This window comes from Pocillopora damicornis, chromosome 8 (assembly GCF_964200805.1).
Source record: "Pocillopora damicornis chromosome 8, jaPocDami1.2, whole genome shotgun sequence".
Lineage (NCBI taxonomy): Eukaryota > Metazoa > Cnidaria > Anthozoa > Scleractinia > Pocilloporidae > Pocillopora > Pocillopora damicornis.
The window spans coordinates 23,528,067-23,546,013 of NC_142677.1; the positions used below are offsets into that span (position 1 = coordinate 23,528,067).

General features: G+C 36.2%; 4 protein-coding genes across 9 annotated transcripts; 2 read left to right on the top strand and 2 right to left on the bottom strand.

Annotated features, from left to right (window-relative positions):
* The first annotated feature begins 2 nt into the window (after positions 1-2).
* LOC113671516 (uncharacterized) lies at positions 3-6,839 on the top strand. Of its 6 annotated transcripts, none has more exons than XR_016179300.1 (7): positions 4-1,688; positions 1,923-2,111; positions 2,223-2,447; positions 2,730-2,940; positions 4,277-4,428; positions 5,083-5,182; positions 6,077-6,839. XR_016179300.1 is itself a non-coding variant. In XM_089180818.1 (6 exons), exons 1-5 carry the CDS (start codon positions 63-65, stop codon positions 5,139-5,141), a joined length of 2,310 nt encoding a protein of 769 aa, XP_089036944.1. In that variant the 5' UTR covers positions 4-62; the 3' UTR covers positions 5,142-5,182; positions 6,077-6,839. The 6 variants fall into 6 exon arrangements, 2 of the variants coding, with proteins under 2 accessions (XP_027043535.2, XP_089036944.1); XR_016179301.1 differs by having other exon boundaries at positions 4,280-4,428; XR_003446264.2 differs by lacking the exon at positions 5,083-5,182 and having other exon boundaries at positions 3-1,688; positions 4,280-4,428.
* A 380-nt stretch (positions 6,840-7,219) lies between these two features.
* LOC113671577 (ras-related protein Rab-39B) lies at positions 7,220-10,976 on the bottom strand. The gene is made up of 3 exons (XM_027187826.2): positions 10,844-10,976; positions 10,330-10,630; positions 7,220-8,957 (listed from the first exon to the last, which is right to left on the bottom strand). The coding sequence occupies exons 2-3, from the start codon at positions 10,520-10,522 to the stop codon at positions 8,443-8,445; spliced, it is 708 nt and encodes a 235-aa protein (XP_027043627.1). The 5' UTR covers positions 10,523-10,630; positions 10,844-10,976; the 3' UTR covers positions 7,220-8,442.
* Positions 10,936-15,892, top strand: LOC113671570 (solute carrier family 35 member F1). The gene is made up of 7 exons (XM_027187815.2): positions 10,936-11,073; positions 11,642-11,939; positions 12,559-12,718; positions 13,456-13,612; positions 13,845-13,897; positions 14,094-14,248; positions 14,725-15,892. The coding sequence occupies exons 1-7, from the start codon at positions 11,012-11,014 to the stop codon at positions 14,941-14,943; spliced, it is 1,104 nt and encodes a 367-aa protein (XP_027043616.2). The 5' UTR covers positions 10,936-11,011; the 3' UTR covers positions 14,944-15,892.
* LOC149041868 (uncharacterized) lies at positions 14,232-17,946 on the bottom strand. The gene is made up of 3 exons (XM_089180825.1): positions 17,752-17,946; positions 16,680-16,763; positions 14,232-14,464 (listed from the first exon to the last, which is right to left on the bottom strand). The coding sequence occupies exons 1-3, from the start codon at positions 17,818-17,820 to the stop codon at positions 14,297-14,299; spliced, it is 321 nt and encodes a 106-aa protein (XP_089036951.1). The 5' UTR covers positions 17,821-17,946; the 3' UTR covers positions 14,232-14,296.
* Position 17,947: the final 1 nt, after the last annotated feature.

The following is a 17,947-nucleotide window of genomic DNA, read 5'->3' on the forward strand; positions in this document are numbered from 1 at the left end:
GGTATGCGCTGGATACAAGTATAGTTCACAGATTATATAATTTCTTTATTTTGCTGAAAACGATGAGTTTTGTGTCCGACGAACTTGCGAATGTTTTAAAATCGGTATACAGGATGGAGGAGGGTAGTGAAAATAACGGAGATGAAGAGTCCTCTTCTAATGTAGACAAAAAGAGTGAGGAGGTTTCGAAAGAGAAACGCTCTAGAAAACATAAGCACAAGAAACACTCAAAGTCGAAGTCAAAGGACAAGAAAAAGCACAAAAAACGAAAACATAAGTCAAGATCACGCTCACAGTCTCGATCGAAATCACGGACACCAGATGAAATTGAGACCGATTTTGTTCTTAAGAAAGACAAAAATCTTGACACCGAGGAAAAGGATAGAGAACTGGCCTCACAGAATGGCACTGCTGGGTATGGTAACGCTGTTCAACCAGCGCAGACCAACTGTGATGAAAAGCCTATCCAGGATGTTCATGGATCTAAACCTTCAGATTCCAAAGAAGAAAAGTCAGAGAGTTATTTTAAAAGTATTAGATTAGAGAATGATAAAAATGACTTGATACCTACTCCAGTTGCTGCAAAAATAGGCCCGGAGAGAGATTTTAACAGTAATTGTTCAGGGAGTGATGCAAAAGATTTGGAGAACAAAAAGAGTACTTCATCTTCCACGAGTAAGTCAAAGTCCCCAGAGTCTAAATTGTCTGAAAATAACAAGGAGAGAGACTCAAGATCCCATTCCAATGATAGAGAGACTAAAAGGAAATCCGGCTCACAATCAAGTTCTAAGCAGTCTGTAAAGAAGAAGAAGCCAAGGTCACGGTCACATTCAAGGAGCAGAACATCCAAAAAGAGATCAAGGTCAAGGTCACACTCAAAAAGGAATCGCCACAGAAGAACTGAATCCAAGTCAAGTTCATGTTCCCATTCATACAACAGTAGGTCAAGATCTAGGTCCCCAAGACGAAGAAAAAGATCATTCTCTAGGTCACCAAGACGTAAAAGATCACTTTCCAGGTCACGCCATAAATCTCCTGTATTTAAAAGCTTTAGAAGGGTTTCTCCACCTTCCTGGAAAAAAAATGTAGGATCTCTCAGGAGACAAAGGTCAAGATCATACTCTAGATCTGGTAGGTCACCTCCAAGGAGAAGGAGTTCTCCAAGAAGGAAACAGTCACGTTCAAGATCAAGAGGAAGAAGGTCACACTCTAGATCAAGAACTAGAACCCCAAGGAAGAGAACACGATCCTTGTCTAGGGACAGGAGACATCATAGATCCAGATCAAGGTCACACTCAAGAGGAAGAGGTCAAAGATCAGCATCTAGAGAAAGAAGGAGGAGTAAGAGTAGTAGATCTCGGTCAAAATCAAAGGAAAAAACACAACCAAGGAATCCTTCATCAGTACCCAATGTGCCAATAACAGATAAAATATCTACTTTGATTGACAAACCAGTTGCAAATGATCTTTCTGCACAGCAGACAAAAGTTGCACAGAGGGCTGGAGGGAAAACTATTGCAGAGCTTACTGCTTTCTGTAAAAAGCTACAGGATGAAAAGGAGAGTATAGACAGTAGTAACACAAGTGTAACAACTTTAGAAAAGAAAGAAGATTCGCAGCCAGTGGCACACCATCCATTTTTAATTAAAGAAAAGCCAGATATCACAATACCACCTGTTATCTTTCCAGTAAGTTAATAAAAGTAGTGCATGTACACCATTTTTTTTAGTGTGTGCATGTGTTTTATGTAAAACTGAACCTCAGGTCTAGATTGAAAGCACTAAAATTTTGATGTGTAGATATGAAAGGTAACTAGTTTGATGTATCTATTTATGCATGTGTTCTCTGATTAAGGTTTGAATTTAAATTTATGGTCATTGTGAGAGAGAACTTAATCTTTCTTACTAATCTTCCTTATCTAGGTGAACAAGCCTATGGTCCCACAAGTAGGGTCATCCAAACCTCTGCAGGAGCAGTTTCCTGTGTCTTGTGGAAGTAAACACAGAGAAAAAGAGGGTGTCAATGATGGGGCTGAAATGGTTGCCAACATAGATGGCTCTGCAATTCAGACGCAACCAAAAGTAGAAGTATTTCCTCAACCTTCTGCTGAGGTATATAGCTGATGTTTTTGTTTCCTTTAGTTCAATTATCACTTTCATTTTTGATAATTCTGTTGTATGTACAAACTGTATGGGAAATATTCCCTTCTCCACTTCTTTCAGAAACTGGACATCAGTGACCTTGTTGCTAAGCGAATGGATGCACAAAGGCGGCTGCAGACTGACCCTAATGACATTGAGGCCCTGTTGGTTCTCCAGGAGATTCAAATGAAGATGCAGAATTGGTGCCAATCAAATGTTAAGCCAGGCCAGTTTACTGGAGAGCTTGTGAAGAATCTTTTGCCAAAGGAAGATTTGCAAGGAGGCTTCCAGGCATGGGCCAAAAAGGTAGATTTCTTTGTGTGTGCATGTATTCTTGATCTTTTTAAAACCCCAAACATTTCTAATTTGTGTTAGATTCAATCAGAATTGGACAGAAAATATCCTTATGACTTATCTATAAATTAAAGCAAATCCTAACCTGTAAGCATTCAAGAGGGGGGATTTATGCTTTTAAGTAATAGTTATTGTTTATGTTGAACATGCACATGTCTACCAATAAATGCCATTTTAAATAGTATGCCTGTTGTTTCTGGTTGCGATGATATTGAATTGTCATCTTGATTGCAGGACATGTTTCACAACCTCTCACCAGTTTCTGGTGGTATTGGCATGAAGCTTCTCCAAAAAATGGGATGGAAACCTGGACAAGTGATTGGTAAAAGAGGAGAAGGTTACGCTGAACCTATCGCTCTCACTGTCAAAATTGATAGGAAAGGTCTCAGTGCTGGAAAGGAAAAGGCTACCAAGAAAGGTGCTCCTACTGTTCTGGACCTGCAAGGTAACTTGTGCTGACTGTTTTTTCACCGACTAGTGACATCACCATCATTATCTGAGTATCATGATAATCATTAAGAAATTTTTTAAATTTGTTTTGGTGGAGAGTATAGAAATGGTTTATGTAAAAGGGAAAGACTTTCTCAAAGTTGTTTGCAGTTCATAATGATTTGTCACTCCCAGCTTGGCATTGACATCCTGACATCTGGCAAATTGCTGTCACTGACTTGGGCTGTCGTCTCTGTCCATATCATAACTAACAGACCAAGTTTTTACCCTCTCAATTTATGGCCAAAGGCTGAAGCAGGTGGGCCTTAGATTGAAAGGAGAAAAAAATGAAGGATCCATAAGTTATATAAATGGACTCTGAAAATAACTTAAGTGAGGTATTTCCTGTATCTTCAGGGTATGTCTGACAGGTTTTGGAAATGATTAGTAGACATGTATAATATTATGTAGAAGGACTGTTAAATGGCTGACCTTAGTAAAAAGTGGATTTGTCTAGTTCAGTATATCCCTTGAGATTAATTTATATTTAAGCATCTTCCTACTGTCCAGCATTTTTTTTCTTTTTTTCAGAGGGGGAGGGAGGTATTGGGGGAAAGGCTCTTTCATTAAAGCAATAATTATTTTGATTAAAATTATTAGTTAACAATATTATATATTGTTTGAGTTTGAGTACTTTGTTGTAGAGGCATTGGAATTTGAATTGCTTGTTGACCAACCAAATTGTGACCCAAATTTCTGAGCATTGTTTCTCAGTCGGTGCACACTTCTTACATGTAGTTCTGCCTTTTATTACTTTTAGTTGGTTTTATAATCTTCCTTTATCCGTTGTCACCTTGTATCCCTTTTTGAGAAATATCATGGCACTTATAATTTAAAAACATTTCTGACATGTTTTCCTTTACTCTAGACATCTCTCTTTGGGTCTCTTGTGTAAGGTTGTATTAATAATGTGGGAACTTCTTGTTTTCACAACAGTGATAGATTGAGAATTGGGGTTTACAACTCACAATTAGATTGTATTGTTTAGAAAATTACACTTTCTGTAATCAATGAGTCATTCAATCAAATGCTAATCAGAGATTTGATTTTGCAAGCAAGGCTATGGCATTTTGCAGACTGTAATTATGTTCTTGCTTGTTATTTGGTGATGGCAACTTTTGCTTCAGTTCTGATTTTGTCACTGTTGTACTATTTGCAGTAAATTGTTTACCCAGCTCACACATACTAAAAGATTCCAATAATGGTCACAGAGTGTTGTCATACAGCATAGAATGGCCCAGTGAATTGTGCCATTCTATGCTAATGCATGGAAACAAATAAATTTTTCCCAGCAGTAAAAGGCATCGACCCCTTTGAAATGAAGCCTACATACAAGCAATTCAATATGCAATGCCTCTTGATCCGATGTTGAGAATTTTAGCACCACAAGGAGATTGTACCATCAAATGATGATCACACAAAGACTTATTTTTGATGACATCAGGTAAATATTACTGGGTGTGTTTTGTGGCTGGATACCTTCATTCTTGAACAAGTCCTGACTGAAGTTCAGAACCCTTGTTTTGAAACTTTTGTGAGTTCTAAAATTATGTTGACTCACTAGTATAATACAAATGAGTTACTCAGTTTTACTTGCAGATGAAGCAATTTTGTATGATTTTCCTTGATTTTCAAAAGCAATACTACACAATTCAAAAGCTGCATTTCTGAGAAGTCAGCATAGTCCTCCTAAGAATTTAACACATTTTATGGTATATGTGTATTTTTTTTTTGGATGGGAGAAAAAGGCAGTTGATCTTTAAATCAAAGGAGAAGTGAATGAAATTAACTTCATATCTCATTCTGTCACCATTTATTATTAAAAAGATGTTTAAGAAAGTTCTCAGATAAAGCAGGCTAGTTCTGAAATTCAAAATTTAGGGTTCATTAATGAACATTCTTGACACAAAATCACCCAATTAGTTCTTACCAAATATGGGGAGAGTGCTGGAGAAATATTTGTGAACATCCACTTGTTAGATGAAAGGTTTTCGCACAAACTTAAATTAGTTGCCTTCAGATAATTATTCCTTGGGGATGATACCTGTTTTCATGATGAACAAGGAGAAGATGAATCTGTTCAAATTTGATTTTCTAGCCCCTTTGATGCATGAAGATCAAAGTAATCTTAGGACAATAATTGGAATGGGATCCTAGTCATCCAAAGGAAAAATGCAGTCTAAGAAATGGGGATCAGGGTTAGTTCATCCTTATGATCTTAAAAAACAGGTTCAAGGGATCAAGTCCCTAATACATCAAGTTTATGATTTTTTTTCTCATTTTTTTTTTCAAATTTTTTTGGCAAGTTAAAAGGAGCTTTTTGTAACAGAAGAAACTAGAGTACTCATGAAATTTTGTCCTAAGATAATGTCTTGCTCTTCCATGAGGTAATATTATTTGATATTTCTTTCGCAAAAATCAGTTGATGACCACTTTTTCTCCAGTCCTCTCTTTATTTTTGAAATGGACTGTAATGGAAGGTAACTATCCACCAATAAAGCGCAGGTTATTAATTAAAAGCTTCAAGGCATTGTTACTCCTATATTGTACAGGGTCGATACAGGCCTTTTGGGAGCATAAGTTTATCTTCATTGGATTGAAACTTTCACTGTTGCTGTTTTGGTGGATAAAAATCTTTCTTTCCTTGGTATCTTAAACACTACTTCTAACACAGGAATTCCTGCCAAGAGAGAAACTGCAGAGGATGTTTCAAAAATAATATTGTAAGCAGGGGACAAAACTACAGATTCCAATTTCAATACTTGAAAAGCAGGCTAAACCTTTGCAGTGTTCTTTGTTCCCTCAGATGTTGCTTTTGAAGAATGTAGTGTCTTGTAAGTTACACTATAAACTTTTCCTAGCCTGTTAGTTGGCCCTCTTGTGACATGAATGGAGCAATTGTACAGTAACAGGGAGGCTGCTCATTATTTGTGCCAGAGGCAGAGGAGACTGCGGTTTAGCCTGTTATTGTCTCTATTGCTTGTCTTACAGTTTGTGTAGCTCCATCTTTAAGAGAGTTGTATCAAAGTGATGTTCATGTTTCCATGATGTGTCTTTTTCTCATAAACTTTTTTTTCAATCGTACTTTGCAGGAAAGCATCCTGTGTCTGCCCTGGCTGAGTATTGCAGTAAGAGAAAATGGCAACTGCCCGACTACACTTTAGTCTTTGATCATGGCCCTGCACACCATAAACAGTTTCTGTTTAAAGTTTTAGTGAACAGTGTAGAGTACCAGCCTGCAGTGGTGTGTGGCAACAAAAAACAGGCTAAAGCACAGGCAGCTATTTTTGCTCTGAAAGGTCTTGGCCTCATTCCTGAAGATGCTGAAATATCTGCAGTATAATGCAGGTTTTTTGATATACATATATGAGGTGATGGGTGGGTATCTATCACTAAAGAATTTTTGATGATTGCATTTTGTTCTAAACATGACTGTGCCATGTGTAGATGTTCTAAAGCTGTGCTCTGTTGCACCACCAGTCAAATCCCTTTTACGGAATAACTTTCTTAGTTTCTTCCTTTCCACCTTTGTCTATCAGAACCATGGCCTTGAACTTTGTTACTTTCCTTAGAACTGTCACTGTTAATGAGTTAGCCTCAACAAAACTTTATTTGGTCAAATTCTGCCAAACTAAAAATTGTAAGCCTTTGTTGTTAACTTTGTCCACCATCTATTTGTGAGGTTCAGCTAAGAAAACAAACACCTTTGAAACAGCAATATTACTTCAATTATCACTCAGAGTTTTGTCGTCACAAATGGTTCAAATGAGACTTTTTAGTTCATAAATCCTACATCATGTTTGTGTTAAGAATGATTGTCTTTAATACTTATAAATAAAATAAGTATATACTGAATATCAATGGTATTTCCCTGTCAAAACTTCTTTGTAGACTTACTCTATAAATATTTCCTTCTCCAGCCCAATACATCTAACAGTATCATCTTAGAAGAACGTTTTATTCTCTTTGTTCTCTTCTGTTAGAGATCCCCCCCCAATTACAAGGCGACACTCAAATGTTATTAGCGTGGTAGACAACAGCTCACTTCTCCAGCTCTCCAGCATCTCTTGTTTACATCAGCAATCTGCTAGAACATATTTTACTAAGTGATGGGGGACATGGTTTGGTGTCTCATCCAAGAACCCTGCCAGGGCTACATTGAACGAAGCTGCCCCTTTAAATGGGTGTCCCTCTTAATTCATGTAAGAACAAAATGATGAGTAAATCACTAGGAGTGAAGTATGGTTTTTTTTTAATTCTTGATTTAACCAAACCTGACAATAACTGGAAGATCTGCCTGTTTTTGGTTAAAATTAGTAAAAATAATAAGTTATACACTTCATATCATCATAAATAAAACCAAACCCACTCATAAAAAGTAACAAAAAATAGTATGAAACCACCTGACTAAACAAAATAAAAACCTCTTGACTGATACAATTAAAAGTATTGCAAACAATATCTGCACATTCTAGTTAATAACCTGAAGTTAAGATTCCTCTCCTAAACACTCTAAACTTTTTACTACAACTAAAAACCACAGAAATTGGCAAAAACTTAACCTTTCTGAAGTTTAGAAAAAAAAGCTATCCCTATTGCTACATTTCACTCACTCTAGTTTTTAAGTTAGGTCATTCTTCTTGCTCTGGTCCATAGTAACATAATCTACTCAGGCTGAATTCTTAAAGTAATGAGTGAAATAAGACCCCATAACATCCTCCTAAAAATGTGAAGTCTGTAATTGTTGATCATGTCATCTAAAGAGTGAGAGTGACAATGACAAAGATGTTTGTTGATGACACTACAACAACCTGGGTGGAAGTCATCATCAGAGTGAGAATCAAAACAATTTGATGATGTCAAAATAGGATGATGGTTCTTTTCAGGACTTCTCTCACTCACAAAACTACATGATAAACTTTTATCCTAGCTTTAAACTATCTACTGTATAGGTCCCACTAATGATTGAATACCAATTTATGATTAACAATCCAGCCTTGAGGATTTAAGACAAAATTCTAGTTCCTAACCTTCACATATATGTTTTCCAAGTGGAGTTTCTATTGAATGGCAAAACTGTTAGTGTCTGATAGCTCCAGAACTTAAGCTTAAGCATTTACATTTGGTGAGAAATCTGTACAGTGAAATTATCTGTCAACCTGTTATTTCACTTGGGCATACCCTACGTTCATTCCAAACAAAAAGTGGGAGAACTCTTACAACAGAAGAATGCAGAATAAGAGCCACAAAAATTCCTCAGCTGATTTCTAAGAAAGGTTTTAAGTTGGGTAAATTTAGTTTGTGGAGTGAACATTGTTAGTGTTAATATTTTTACACCTCTACCAGAGTAAAAATTCTACATGTTTGCTAAAGGGATACATCCAGATTAGTTTAGAAGCAAGTTTGTAGAGGATTAAGATAATTTTTTTAACTAGTGCATATTTGGAAAAAAAATATATCAACCCATGCAGCACTTTTTAGACTCCTGATGATGTTCCAGCAAGTCTTCAGCTGAAATAGCATGTCCAATACCCAACACATCTGTGGGCCGCATAGGCAGTGCCTTAATTCCATCCCAGCCATCTCTCAGTCCCAGGTCTCCTCTCTCCATACGTTTATGTACCTCCTCAGTCACTCTGAAAAAAGCTTCCTCGATATTGCATAAAACCTTAGCTGATGTTTCAATAAACATCATATTGTTTGCTTCTGCAAATCGTTCTCCTTCCTCTGTGGAAACTTTCCTCATTGATTCTTTGTCAATTTTATGACCGATCAACATGAAGACAACATCACTTTCCTCTACGCAGTTCTTTGCCTCTGTATACCAGTCTTTAACATTAAGGAATGATTCCCTGTTAGTGATATCATAAACAATCAAGCAGCCAACAGTGTTTCTATAGTATGAGTATGTGATGGCACGAAATCTTTCCTGTCCTGCAGTGTCCCAGATCTGCAACTTTATTCTGACGTCAGCTGAAGAACACAAAACAGAGAAAATCAATTCATTGTGTCACCTGATATATTACAGTAAATACTGGGATATTGAGCTGATTAATATCTCAAGCCTGCTATCTGTTTTTCACACTCTTAAAATAGAGTGCAGTTGCCATAGGTAACTAATTATTGTTTTTTGGCAACTTGAAAATCTGTGCATAAAGTTTTGAATAGCTTTGCATCTCAGATTGATTTAAGAGCCCTTTTGGTACCCATTTATTCTTGTAGGAGCAAAGTTTGGAGAGCTTATAGCTTATTAATATGGAAATTGACAAATACAGAGAGATACATGTATTGAATGACAAGCCCAAAACCTCTCAAAAGGAGGTGGCTTATTTAGCTACTTCCACACTTCATTAAATCATGACCACACGAGTCCTCTATTTTATGTACTTAGAATACTTGGCTTGAGTCAGATTTATATTTCAGAATGCTGTCTCCCTGACTTGCCAGTGACTCTCCTCCAAAGAGATATAAATATCATATGAAAGGTTGTTCAAAATGCAACAGCAATAAAATGTAAATCAACCAAGAATAAAATACTTTAACCATGAAAACCTGGAAAATATTTCACAATTTTTAAACATTTCAACGATTTTCTCAGGCATGGCGTCTAAAATATGCAAGCATCATTTTAATTGATTAACCAGTTTCACACTTCGTTGGCTAATCTCAGATTTTCAAGCAAAATAAAGCTAAATTGGAGACAATATTTAAGAATATGGCCTAAGTAGTACATGACTTTTCAAGAAACCTGATCGATTTCAGTTAAACCACTTCACAAGAACAGTAGATATAGGCATTACCACTGTAAATATTTCCTAATTGAAATTCAAATATCCCTTACAAAATTAGCAAGTATAAATGAATGCATTTTCTCCAAGAGTCCAACAGGTGACGGCTAATCTTTTTACATAAAGATGTAAAAGCAGACTTCTTAATTCAAAAGCTTCCGTAAACCTACCCAAGGCACATTTTTTGTAGCGGTTCAGTGCAAATCTAATGGTTGAGACGGATATTCGGACGTTGATAAAATTAAACAAGGCATAAAGGCCTCATATTCTAATAGGATTTAAGATGTACAACTAAAGCTGAAAATGCAGCCACGACAAACGATCGTGAATTTAGAATTAACCGAATCCACATCACTTGCAAAAAATTTGTTTTCTACTACGATGCGCTAAAAGCAACGCAACACTTCCTAAAACAGGAAAAGAATTCGCAACGACATTCTAAGAATGGTTACATCATAGGTAAAACAATTGATAGTTAATATTTCTCGAGGATAAATTCGATGTGCATTGCTGACACGCAACATGGCAAACGTTGAGTAAAATGGTTGAAAACTCACATGTAAGCATCACAACCCTGACATGAAAATCCACACCGACAGTTGGGTCGGAGTTTTCGATAAATTGCCCTTCCGTAAACTGCCGCAAAAGCGAGGATTTTCCAACAGTGCTGTCGCCGATTAAAATAATTCTGAACTGGTAAAAATATTTTGGTTTGAAGCGGGCAGCGTCTGCAGATCTTTGACGACTCATCTTCAGACTTGTGAAATCCTCAGTACTTTGTAGAATTTTATTATTATGTGGCCATGTGTATTTCAACAGGCCGTGGGGAAATTGTTTTCAGTTCAAATCTGTAAAATTCTGCAACGAAAATAAACCAAAACGATTAATTACATTATCGTTAAGCACAAACTAACTTCCTTTGACTAAAATCAAGTACAAAACAAGATGTACAAGGTGGAAACAGATCTGTACTACCAAATGTTGAAGTAGTACGTCGTAAAATATTCAATGTGGATCTATTATGACAACCGAGAAGGCATGGACGTAAAAACATTCTCATAAATTGCTTACCTAAGTAAAAGTATGGGTAACATCGAATACCTTGGAAAGTGAAACCCTGCGAACTATCTTTACGCTTCCACGAAAATAACTTTACCGTCAGCGTTCGCTTTATCATAACAACCCCGCAGACAGTTATTCCAAATATGGTCATTATGCCCATAAATATAATTTGACAAGATGGCGGACGAACAAGTGGAACGCAGTTACATCCGTCCACTTTTTGAGCGCATTTTTACGCGGTGAGTGACACTTATGATGTTTGAATTATTCCCTTGATTTTGTGAAAAAATTCAGCGATAATTTTTCTGTAATAAGGCTATTATATGCTAATCGAGCCAGAGAGAGACCTGTTCAGCGACTCTGTCTTTTTAAGTTGTTTTAGTCTATCTTGAAAGACATCTCTCTCTTAAGATTGTTTTAATTTTAGCCATTTTGTCTGAGGGAGAGTAGTTATGAGAAGGACTGTTGTGGTCACCGAAGTTTAACCAACGGGGTGTTAAGCCAAAGCTATCATCAGAATTAAGTCAAAAATTGTCTATCAGTGGTATATTATAAGTCTGCTTTATGTAAACTGATTGGCAGTTTTGCTGTGATCTCATTGGCTGTAAGACCTAAGTAGCATAAGTTGGTCATGGTTGATCAGTTTTGATCTGTTAGCTGTCATTGAAAATTGCCACCACACCATGCATACAATATGACTTCTTAGAACAGATGTGTGAGTAAAAAAGTGAACACTAATAACTGGACCCTACTAGTCACAAGGGACTTGTGCTTCTTGAATTTTGACTATTGTATGCTTCACTTTAGGAGGTTCCTTGGAATTCTTGCCCTTGGTCAATTGTTGTCATGGCTCGTTTGTGGTACCGGTGTATTTAGTCAGCTCTTGGCATCTGATTATGGCATTGAGATTCCAACAACACAAAGTTTCTTGAACTATTTATTATTAGGACTTATACACACAACCACACTGGCCTGTCATCCTATGGAATTTAAAAAGAGACTTACTGAAACAGGATGGAAATATTTTTTAATTTCACTCTGTGATGTTGAGGCAAATTATTTGGTTGTTAAAGCTTATCAGTACACAAATTTAACCAGCATTCAGGTGAGTCACCATCAAAAATAAGAAAATTAAACTTAATATTACAAACATAAATATTAGTAAGTGTAGGGACATTATTGTTTTGATAGTTTCTAGGAAACTAACTTGTTAACTCAGGCATCATTGTTGAATACACCAATAAGGCATATACTTCTACAGGGATAAATTGATGCTAATATTATTGCTAAACACCAAGTTTATCTTACTTCAAAGTGCCTGCTCTTCTGTGTCAAGGGCAAAGCTCTATCAATTGCTAAAGGGTCTACACTGGTATAGCATTTTCTCAGCATTAATTTTTTTATGGGTTTTGCTATTCCTCCCACCTCACTTGATTATGCTGGTCCATTACTAGTTGCTCCCTCCATTTCACAGTTAACCAACATCCATCTATAACTCAGGCTAGAGTGAGGTTCATCAAGATTTCATTGTCTTTCCCAGGAACATGACACCTCTGTCAGAACTCAAACTTGGATCTAACTTCCGCTGGAGTACAACATGCTAAACACTATATCATTGTATTTCCTTCCTTTGTAATAAACAATGGCTTATTACAATCAGCTTATTCATATGGTTTGAGGACATTTTTTCAAGTAGATCAATTGACTCTTTCTATTTTTGACAGGTCTTGGACTGTTTCTCATTAGTATCAGTTTTAGTTCTATCTTGGATATTCTTAAAAGTACGCTATCAGTTTGTCCATTACTCTGGTGTACTCATCTGTTTAGCTGGCATCACTTGTCTTGTCATAGCAGATTACTTTGGTTCTCGCTATTATGGTCCAGGTGAGTAAAACTCAGAAATAAAAAAATTTGTAAATTTATGTTTATCAGCCCAAATACAGTCCAATTATACTTTCAATTCTACGAGTGAACATTAAATGAATTCTCTTCACTTTGCACTTTTAGTAATTGATACTTTTAATCAGACAGGTGAGAAAAAAATTATTAAGTAGACACTTATCAAAAAAGATATTGTCTTGAAGAAACACCAAAGTGTCAGAAATAGGTAACTAGAGAAAGTCATCATTTGGGAGAATAAGCTTTCCAATCTTTAGGGTAAATAAGTGTGAAAAAAAAGATCTAAAGAAGAATTTGTGGGCAGGCTTTTTTAATAGGTTTGGGTATGTGTGTCTCACTAATTTGCAGGTAATTTATTGAATTGCAATGCTTATTATAGTGCTGTCCATTTCTTTAAATTCTTTTTAATTCTTCTTCTCCATCCTTCCTTAAATTTTTCTCCAAAGGTTTGTTTTCCTTCTCTTGCAGAAGGCAAAATGATTCATTTGGTTCAGTTTAATTCCTTTTTACACATTTTCATTTGATTTGCAGTAAAAATTTTCAGCAAATCTGTTAACCAATGACCAAAAATTCTTGATGTCATGTTGTATTACACACTGTATATTGATGTCTCTAATCAATATTATTTAGATTCCAAGTTGTATCAACTGCCTAAATGTAAATGATTAAGAGGCTGATTTTCTTTAATTGATAATTTCCCTTATGATATTGCTCCTTTACAGGTAAAAATCAAGCCATAGGAGATGTTCTGGTGTTGTGTGGAGCCATCATGTATGGAATTTCGAATGTTGCAGAGGAGTTTGTAGTAAAGAACTTTAGTAGAGTTGAATTTCTTGGCATGATTGGACTCTTTGGGAGTTTTATCTCAGCAATTCAGATGTGAGTTTTATGCTATGAATTAATGATGATGATGATTATTATTATTATTATTATTATTACATTTTTTTGAACATGTTTGTTACTAGTTCTGGACTGTAAAGGGGCCAACCTCATTTTGTGGTGGCAAAGGCCTCAAAGGGAATCTCCATTATTTTTGTTCTGCCAAACATGCATTTATTTATATGGTCAGCTTATTGTAACATTTCTTCTTAATATATTTTTCTCTCATCAGGATGATTCTTGAAAGAAATCAACTGTCAGCCATTGAATGGGATTATAAAATTGGTTGGTTGATTGAGCTTTTTTTAACTACTTGTCTTTTGTAACAATTATATTAAATTGGTTAAAAAGATGAAATGTTATGAAACACTGATTGCTCTAAAATATTTCCTTTGTGTTATAATATATAATTATTTTATTGTAGATTACTTAGCATTTGAATGCCATTAGTTAATTAATCAAGCCCTAAATTCCTTTTCAGTTTTATACTTCATTGGGTTTGGACTTTGTTTGTTTCTGCTGTATAACCTGGTACCTGTTGCTATAAAGTTCAGCAGTGCCACAGTTGTAAACTTGTCCCTACTGACAGCAGACTTTTACAGCTTACTCTGTGGATTATTTCTGTTCCATTACAAGGTGAGTCACTTATCTCTTAATATTCACTTGACTGACCTTCCACATCGTTTATGAATAATTCCAGAGCACAAGCCAGGAAAGGGCTGTAGGGGATTTGCCAAACTTGAATGCATAGACGAAGGGGGAAGAGGAAGCAAAAACATATTGTTTCCCATGCTCCAGACTCACTACATGCTTCACCCTCACTTCATACTTAACTGTTGGGTAGTGACATAGCTGTGAAAATAGCAAGATTGATTTCAGACAGACTTTCTTCTTACTTCTTGATCATTATCTTGTAAATTACTCAGGGGAAATCCAAGGGTATAATATAAGGTTAACCCCTGTTGTGGACTGTTTATTCTCATCTCATGTCTACTGGATAAAGTATGGATATTTTAAGGAGATGAAATATGTAAACAAGTCAAGGATGGCTGATAGCAGTTCTTTAGAAAACATTTTATGACAGAATTCTCATCATATTGTCTTTGTTTCAGTTCTCAGCACTGTACCTTGGATCTTTAGCATTAGTATTATTGGGCGTCATTGTTTACAACCTTAAACCCACACCCAGTCATCCTAGCTCTACTATTACCCAGTTCCCCTCCTACAGACAACTCGAAGAAGACTCACAGCAAACAGACGACAATTCATCTTCTTCATCATGTTGTTGTCAAGAATTACAAACTGGTCAAGTTGATACTGACAATGTATAAAAAGTGATCATTGGCAGCCAAGAAATTATTTGTTGATATTTAATGTATGAAATTTTATATACATGATATATTTAACGTGTTTCAATGTAATAGAAGTAAAGACACTTTTTTAAAAATTTTTTTATTGCCCGCACACCAAAAAATTGGAAGAGAATTGATAATTATGTTCATTTTGAGACCTATAACTTTGATTGAAAGGTTTTTAGTTTCACTTTTTTTCTGGAAACAATCTTTAGGTCGTAAGTCATGAACATCGACTGAGTTATAGGAAAAGCTAACGGAAAGTCACGGAATAGTATAAGTTTGAAAAAGAACTGGAGCTTGGCTGTAATGAAGCTAGCTGTGTTAAGTTTTGTTAATCTAGCTTAAATACTCTTCTAATCATTAATTAAGATAGGAATCAATTTCACTGGCGTGAAGACACATTAACTACATATTCAATACGCTTCTTCTGTCTATATACGTCAAACTACTTGTTCCTGTCATGCATTCCTACGACATCAAATACCGTTGTTGTATCATTGAGTTTGATAAAATGGCTTTGCTTTTGTTCTACAAAGAATGCACACTTTCCATCGTTAAAAAGTACATGTAGGAATTTCAGAAAATTCAAAATAAAACATGAATAGGGAAGGACAGTAACCAAATGACTTGGCCAGAATTGAGAGGAACCGACAAGTCGTAAGAGATTCAATCTCACCACAACCGCAAATACCCAAAATTCTCAGACATATTTCCCTCCTTTTCAGACTTCCGTTTTTGACTCATTTCCAACCACTTTACGTCAGTCTTTTTTTTAATTCTAATATTTTTCTTCAAAAAACTTTACCGCTCAAAGGCCGCCGATCAAGAGTTGAATCGTAAATACGTCTTAATTGTTTTTGTAAATTGTCAACATTCCCGCAGTTGATATCAGTTAATAAACCTCGGGCTGATAATTTCGAAGTCAGCTTTGTTCAGCAATTTCTGAAGAGGCTTTTCGCTGACCATCTGTTAAACTCAACTGAGAGGTTGAAGCCCCCGACTAATGTATCGATAAAGACCATTTGATCGTCAAAGGTGGCTGAGGTTTGAGGCTTCGACCTTCTCTAACCAGGAAATTTAACTTGCAAATGATCCGGTGAAAATAGGAACTGCTGATTTCACGAAGTAATTGTTCACTCACGGAAATTTATTAAGGCGTGCTGAGTTCTTATGGTTAACAGTTCAACTATATCTAGAGCTGTATCGTATACTGTTTTTTCCACTTGTATTTTGTCGATGAAATGGTCTTTTTTTAGAGTGACTGCCTAACGAGAAAAAACCACCACACCTAAATGTCACTAATAACGCATGATCAACGAAAACTTTTTCCATGAATTGCGGAAAACATAGCTTTACTGCATTGCCACTGCATTGCTCAAGCTCTTTCTTAGAAGAGTAAGGTATCACAGGAGTAAAAGAGGGGGGGAAGAAAGGGTTCGTTTTGGACTTTTGATGCACTCAGTTGACCTCATCGAGACCGTCGTTCAAATCAATGAGCTAATTAGGACCAATTAGGGACCAGAATATCTGGAGTGCGGTTTTGACCATAAAATAGGTAACGTGCTGTTTTAAAGCTTTACTCTAAGGATCGCAATCATTGACTTAAAAAATTCCAAAGGGAAACTAGCGACATTAAGATATCGCGTGACGGAAAGAAAAAAAATGTCATGGTTTATGATTTCCCAACACGTTTACATTCATTCAAGACCTACCAAAATCTCTTTAAAAAGTATTCGGAGGGCAGAGCGGAAGGGAACGCCATTTTTAGCATTTCGTGCCAACGTCATTTTCCTTGCCTAATTAAAAACGGAAAAAAGCATTGATTAACGATCACGCATCGCAGACTTCAATTTTATAATGTAACGAAATCACTCATAGGTAAAATCTTCTTAATTTCAAATCTATTGCTGTTCAACATGCACGTGCATTTTTTTCGTCACATGGAATTGAAGAAATTGCAGTCCACTAACGAAGTTTTGACGTGCTTAGATCATGTCAAACTTTACTCTGTAAACTCAATCAACTATCAAACAATCGACAATTTAATTTATGATCATATGTGTACCGTTGAGAGGCAATCATTAATTATATTGGCCCTAAACAACTGATTCCACTGTATTTTCGTGTGGACAAGCACGACAAAGATAGATCAATGTCGTTGGTCAAATGATCAGTTTTTTTTTTCAAGCTGATCAAAGGGCGAGGTTGCTTCATAATTTGCGAAAATATTCGGATGCCTACGGTAGATGTAGGCCTCTTTCTTCAAATATGTTGTTGATGTTTGATATCAAAACAGGATCATTTCGAAACAGGGCGAGGCATAAAACTATGTGCGTTTCGTAACGGTAGCTGGCACCTTAAATCATTTTTTTAATAAACAGTGGTGCTGGATATTCAACAGTTTCTTCATATGGGCGTTTCTTCAGGAAAGGAAATGGATTGATAAACGGCATTCACAGCTCAAGACCCGACGAGCAGGTGAAGATTATGTTGCGTAAAAGTGATCACGTCGAAAATATCAAAGTTTGTTTGGAAACCATGATTGATTACACGCTTTCATGGGTTAGGAATTTCGGAGTGAGTTGAAAACCAAGGAAATTGGCTGAAAGTTCACCACAAAACTGTTAAGTAAAAAACGGATAGACGGTAATAAAAGGCAGAAGCATTTCGAGAAAAACAAGTTATCCAAGGCCGTTAGTTTCCTATGGCACTCTCAAATACAAACTCTTCAATATTTTCCGTAGCTGCTTAGTATGTAATCGACGTGGGTGTTCGCTGACTCACCTTGAGAAAGCCAGCGGATGAATGAGCGGCAAAGCGTTTAATTTCCTTAGCATCTACCGGACAAACCATCCAAGATATTGCTGAGTATATGTAGTGTTACGTAAAGGGACCGACCTGAAATACCAGAGCCGTGAGTGTCTGGTGTCTAAACAAACGAATGTCGAGAAAAAGTGATTATTGTGAATAAGTGTTCCAA

Excerpts from the sequence above, each read along its gene's own strand:
- LOC149041868 (XM_089180825.1), bottom strand. The coding sequence starts at position 17,820 with ATGGTTTGTCCGGTAGATGCTAAGGAAATTAAACGCTTTGCCGCTCAT. Across the intron at positions 16,764-17,751 it reads CATCCGCTGGCTTTCTCAAG|GCAAGGAAAATGACGTTGGC; the intron begins GTGAGTCAGCGA and ends GTTTTTAATTAG. Across the intron at positions 14,465-16,679 it reads TACTTTTTAAAGAGATTTTG|CTATGTCACTACCCAACAGT; the intron begins GTAGGTCTTGAA and ends CTATTTTCACAG.
- LOC113671516 (XM_027187734.2), top strand. The coding sequence starts at position 63 with ATGAGTTTTGTGTCCGACGAACTTGCGAATGTTTTAAAATCGGTATAC. Across the intron at positions 1,689-1,922 it reads TACCACCTGTTATCTTTCCA|GTGAACAAGCCTATGGTCCC; the intron begins GTAAGTTAATAA and ends TTCCTTATCTAG. Across the intron at positions 2,112-2,222 it reads TTCCTCAACCTTCTGCTGAG|AAACTGGACATCAGTGACCT; the intron begins GTATATAGCTGA and ends CACTTCTTTCAG.
- LOC113671577 (XM_027187826.2), bottom strand. The coding sequence starts at position 10,522 with ATGAGTCGTCAAAGATCTGCAGACGCTGCCCGCTTCAAACCAAAATAT. Across the intron at positions 8,958-10,329 it reads CAGGGTTGTGATGCTTACAT|CTGACGTCAGAATAAAGTTG; the intron begins GTGAGTTTTCAA and ends TGTGTTCTTCAG.
- LOC113671570 (XM_027187815.2), top strand. The coding sequence starts at position 11,012 with ATGGCGGACGAACAAGTGGAACGCAGTTACATCCGTCCACTTTTTGAG. Across the intron at positions 11,940-12,558 it reads CAAATTTAACCAGCATTCAG|GTCTTGGACTGTTTCTCATT; the intron begins GTGAGTCACCAT and ends TATTTTTGACAG. Across the intron at positions 14,249-14,724 it reads TATTTCTGTTCCATTACAAG|TTCTCAGCACTGTACCTTGG; the intron begins GTGAGTCACTTA and ends TCTTTGTTTCAG.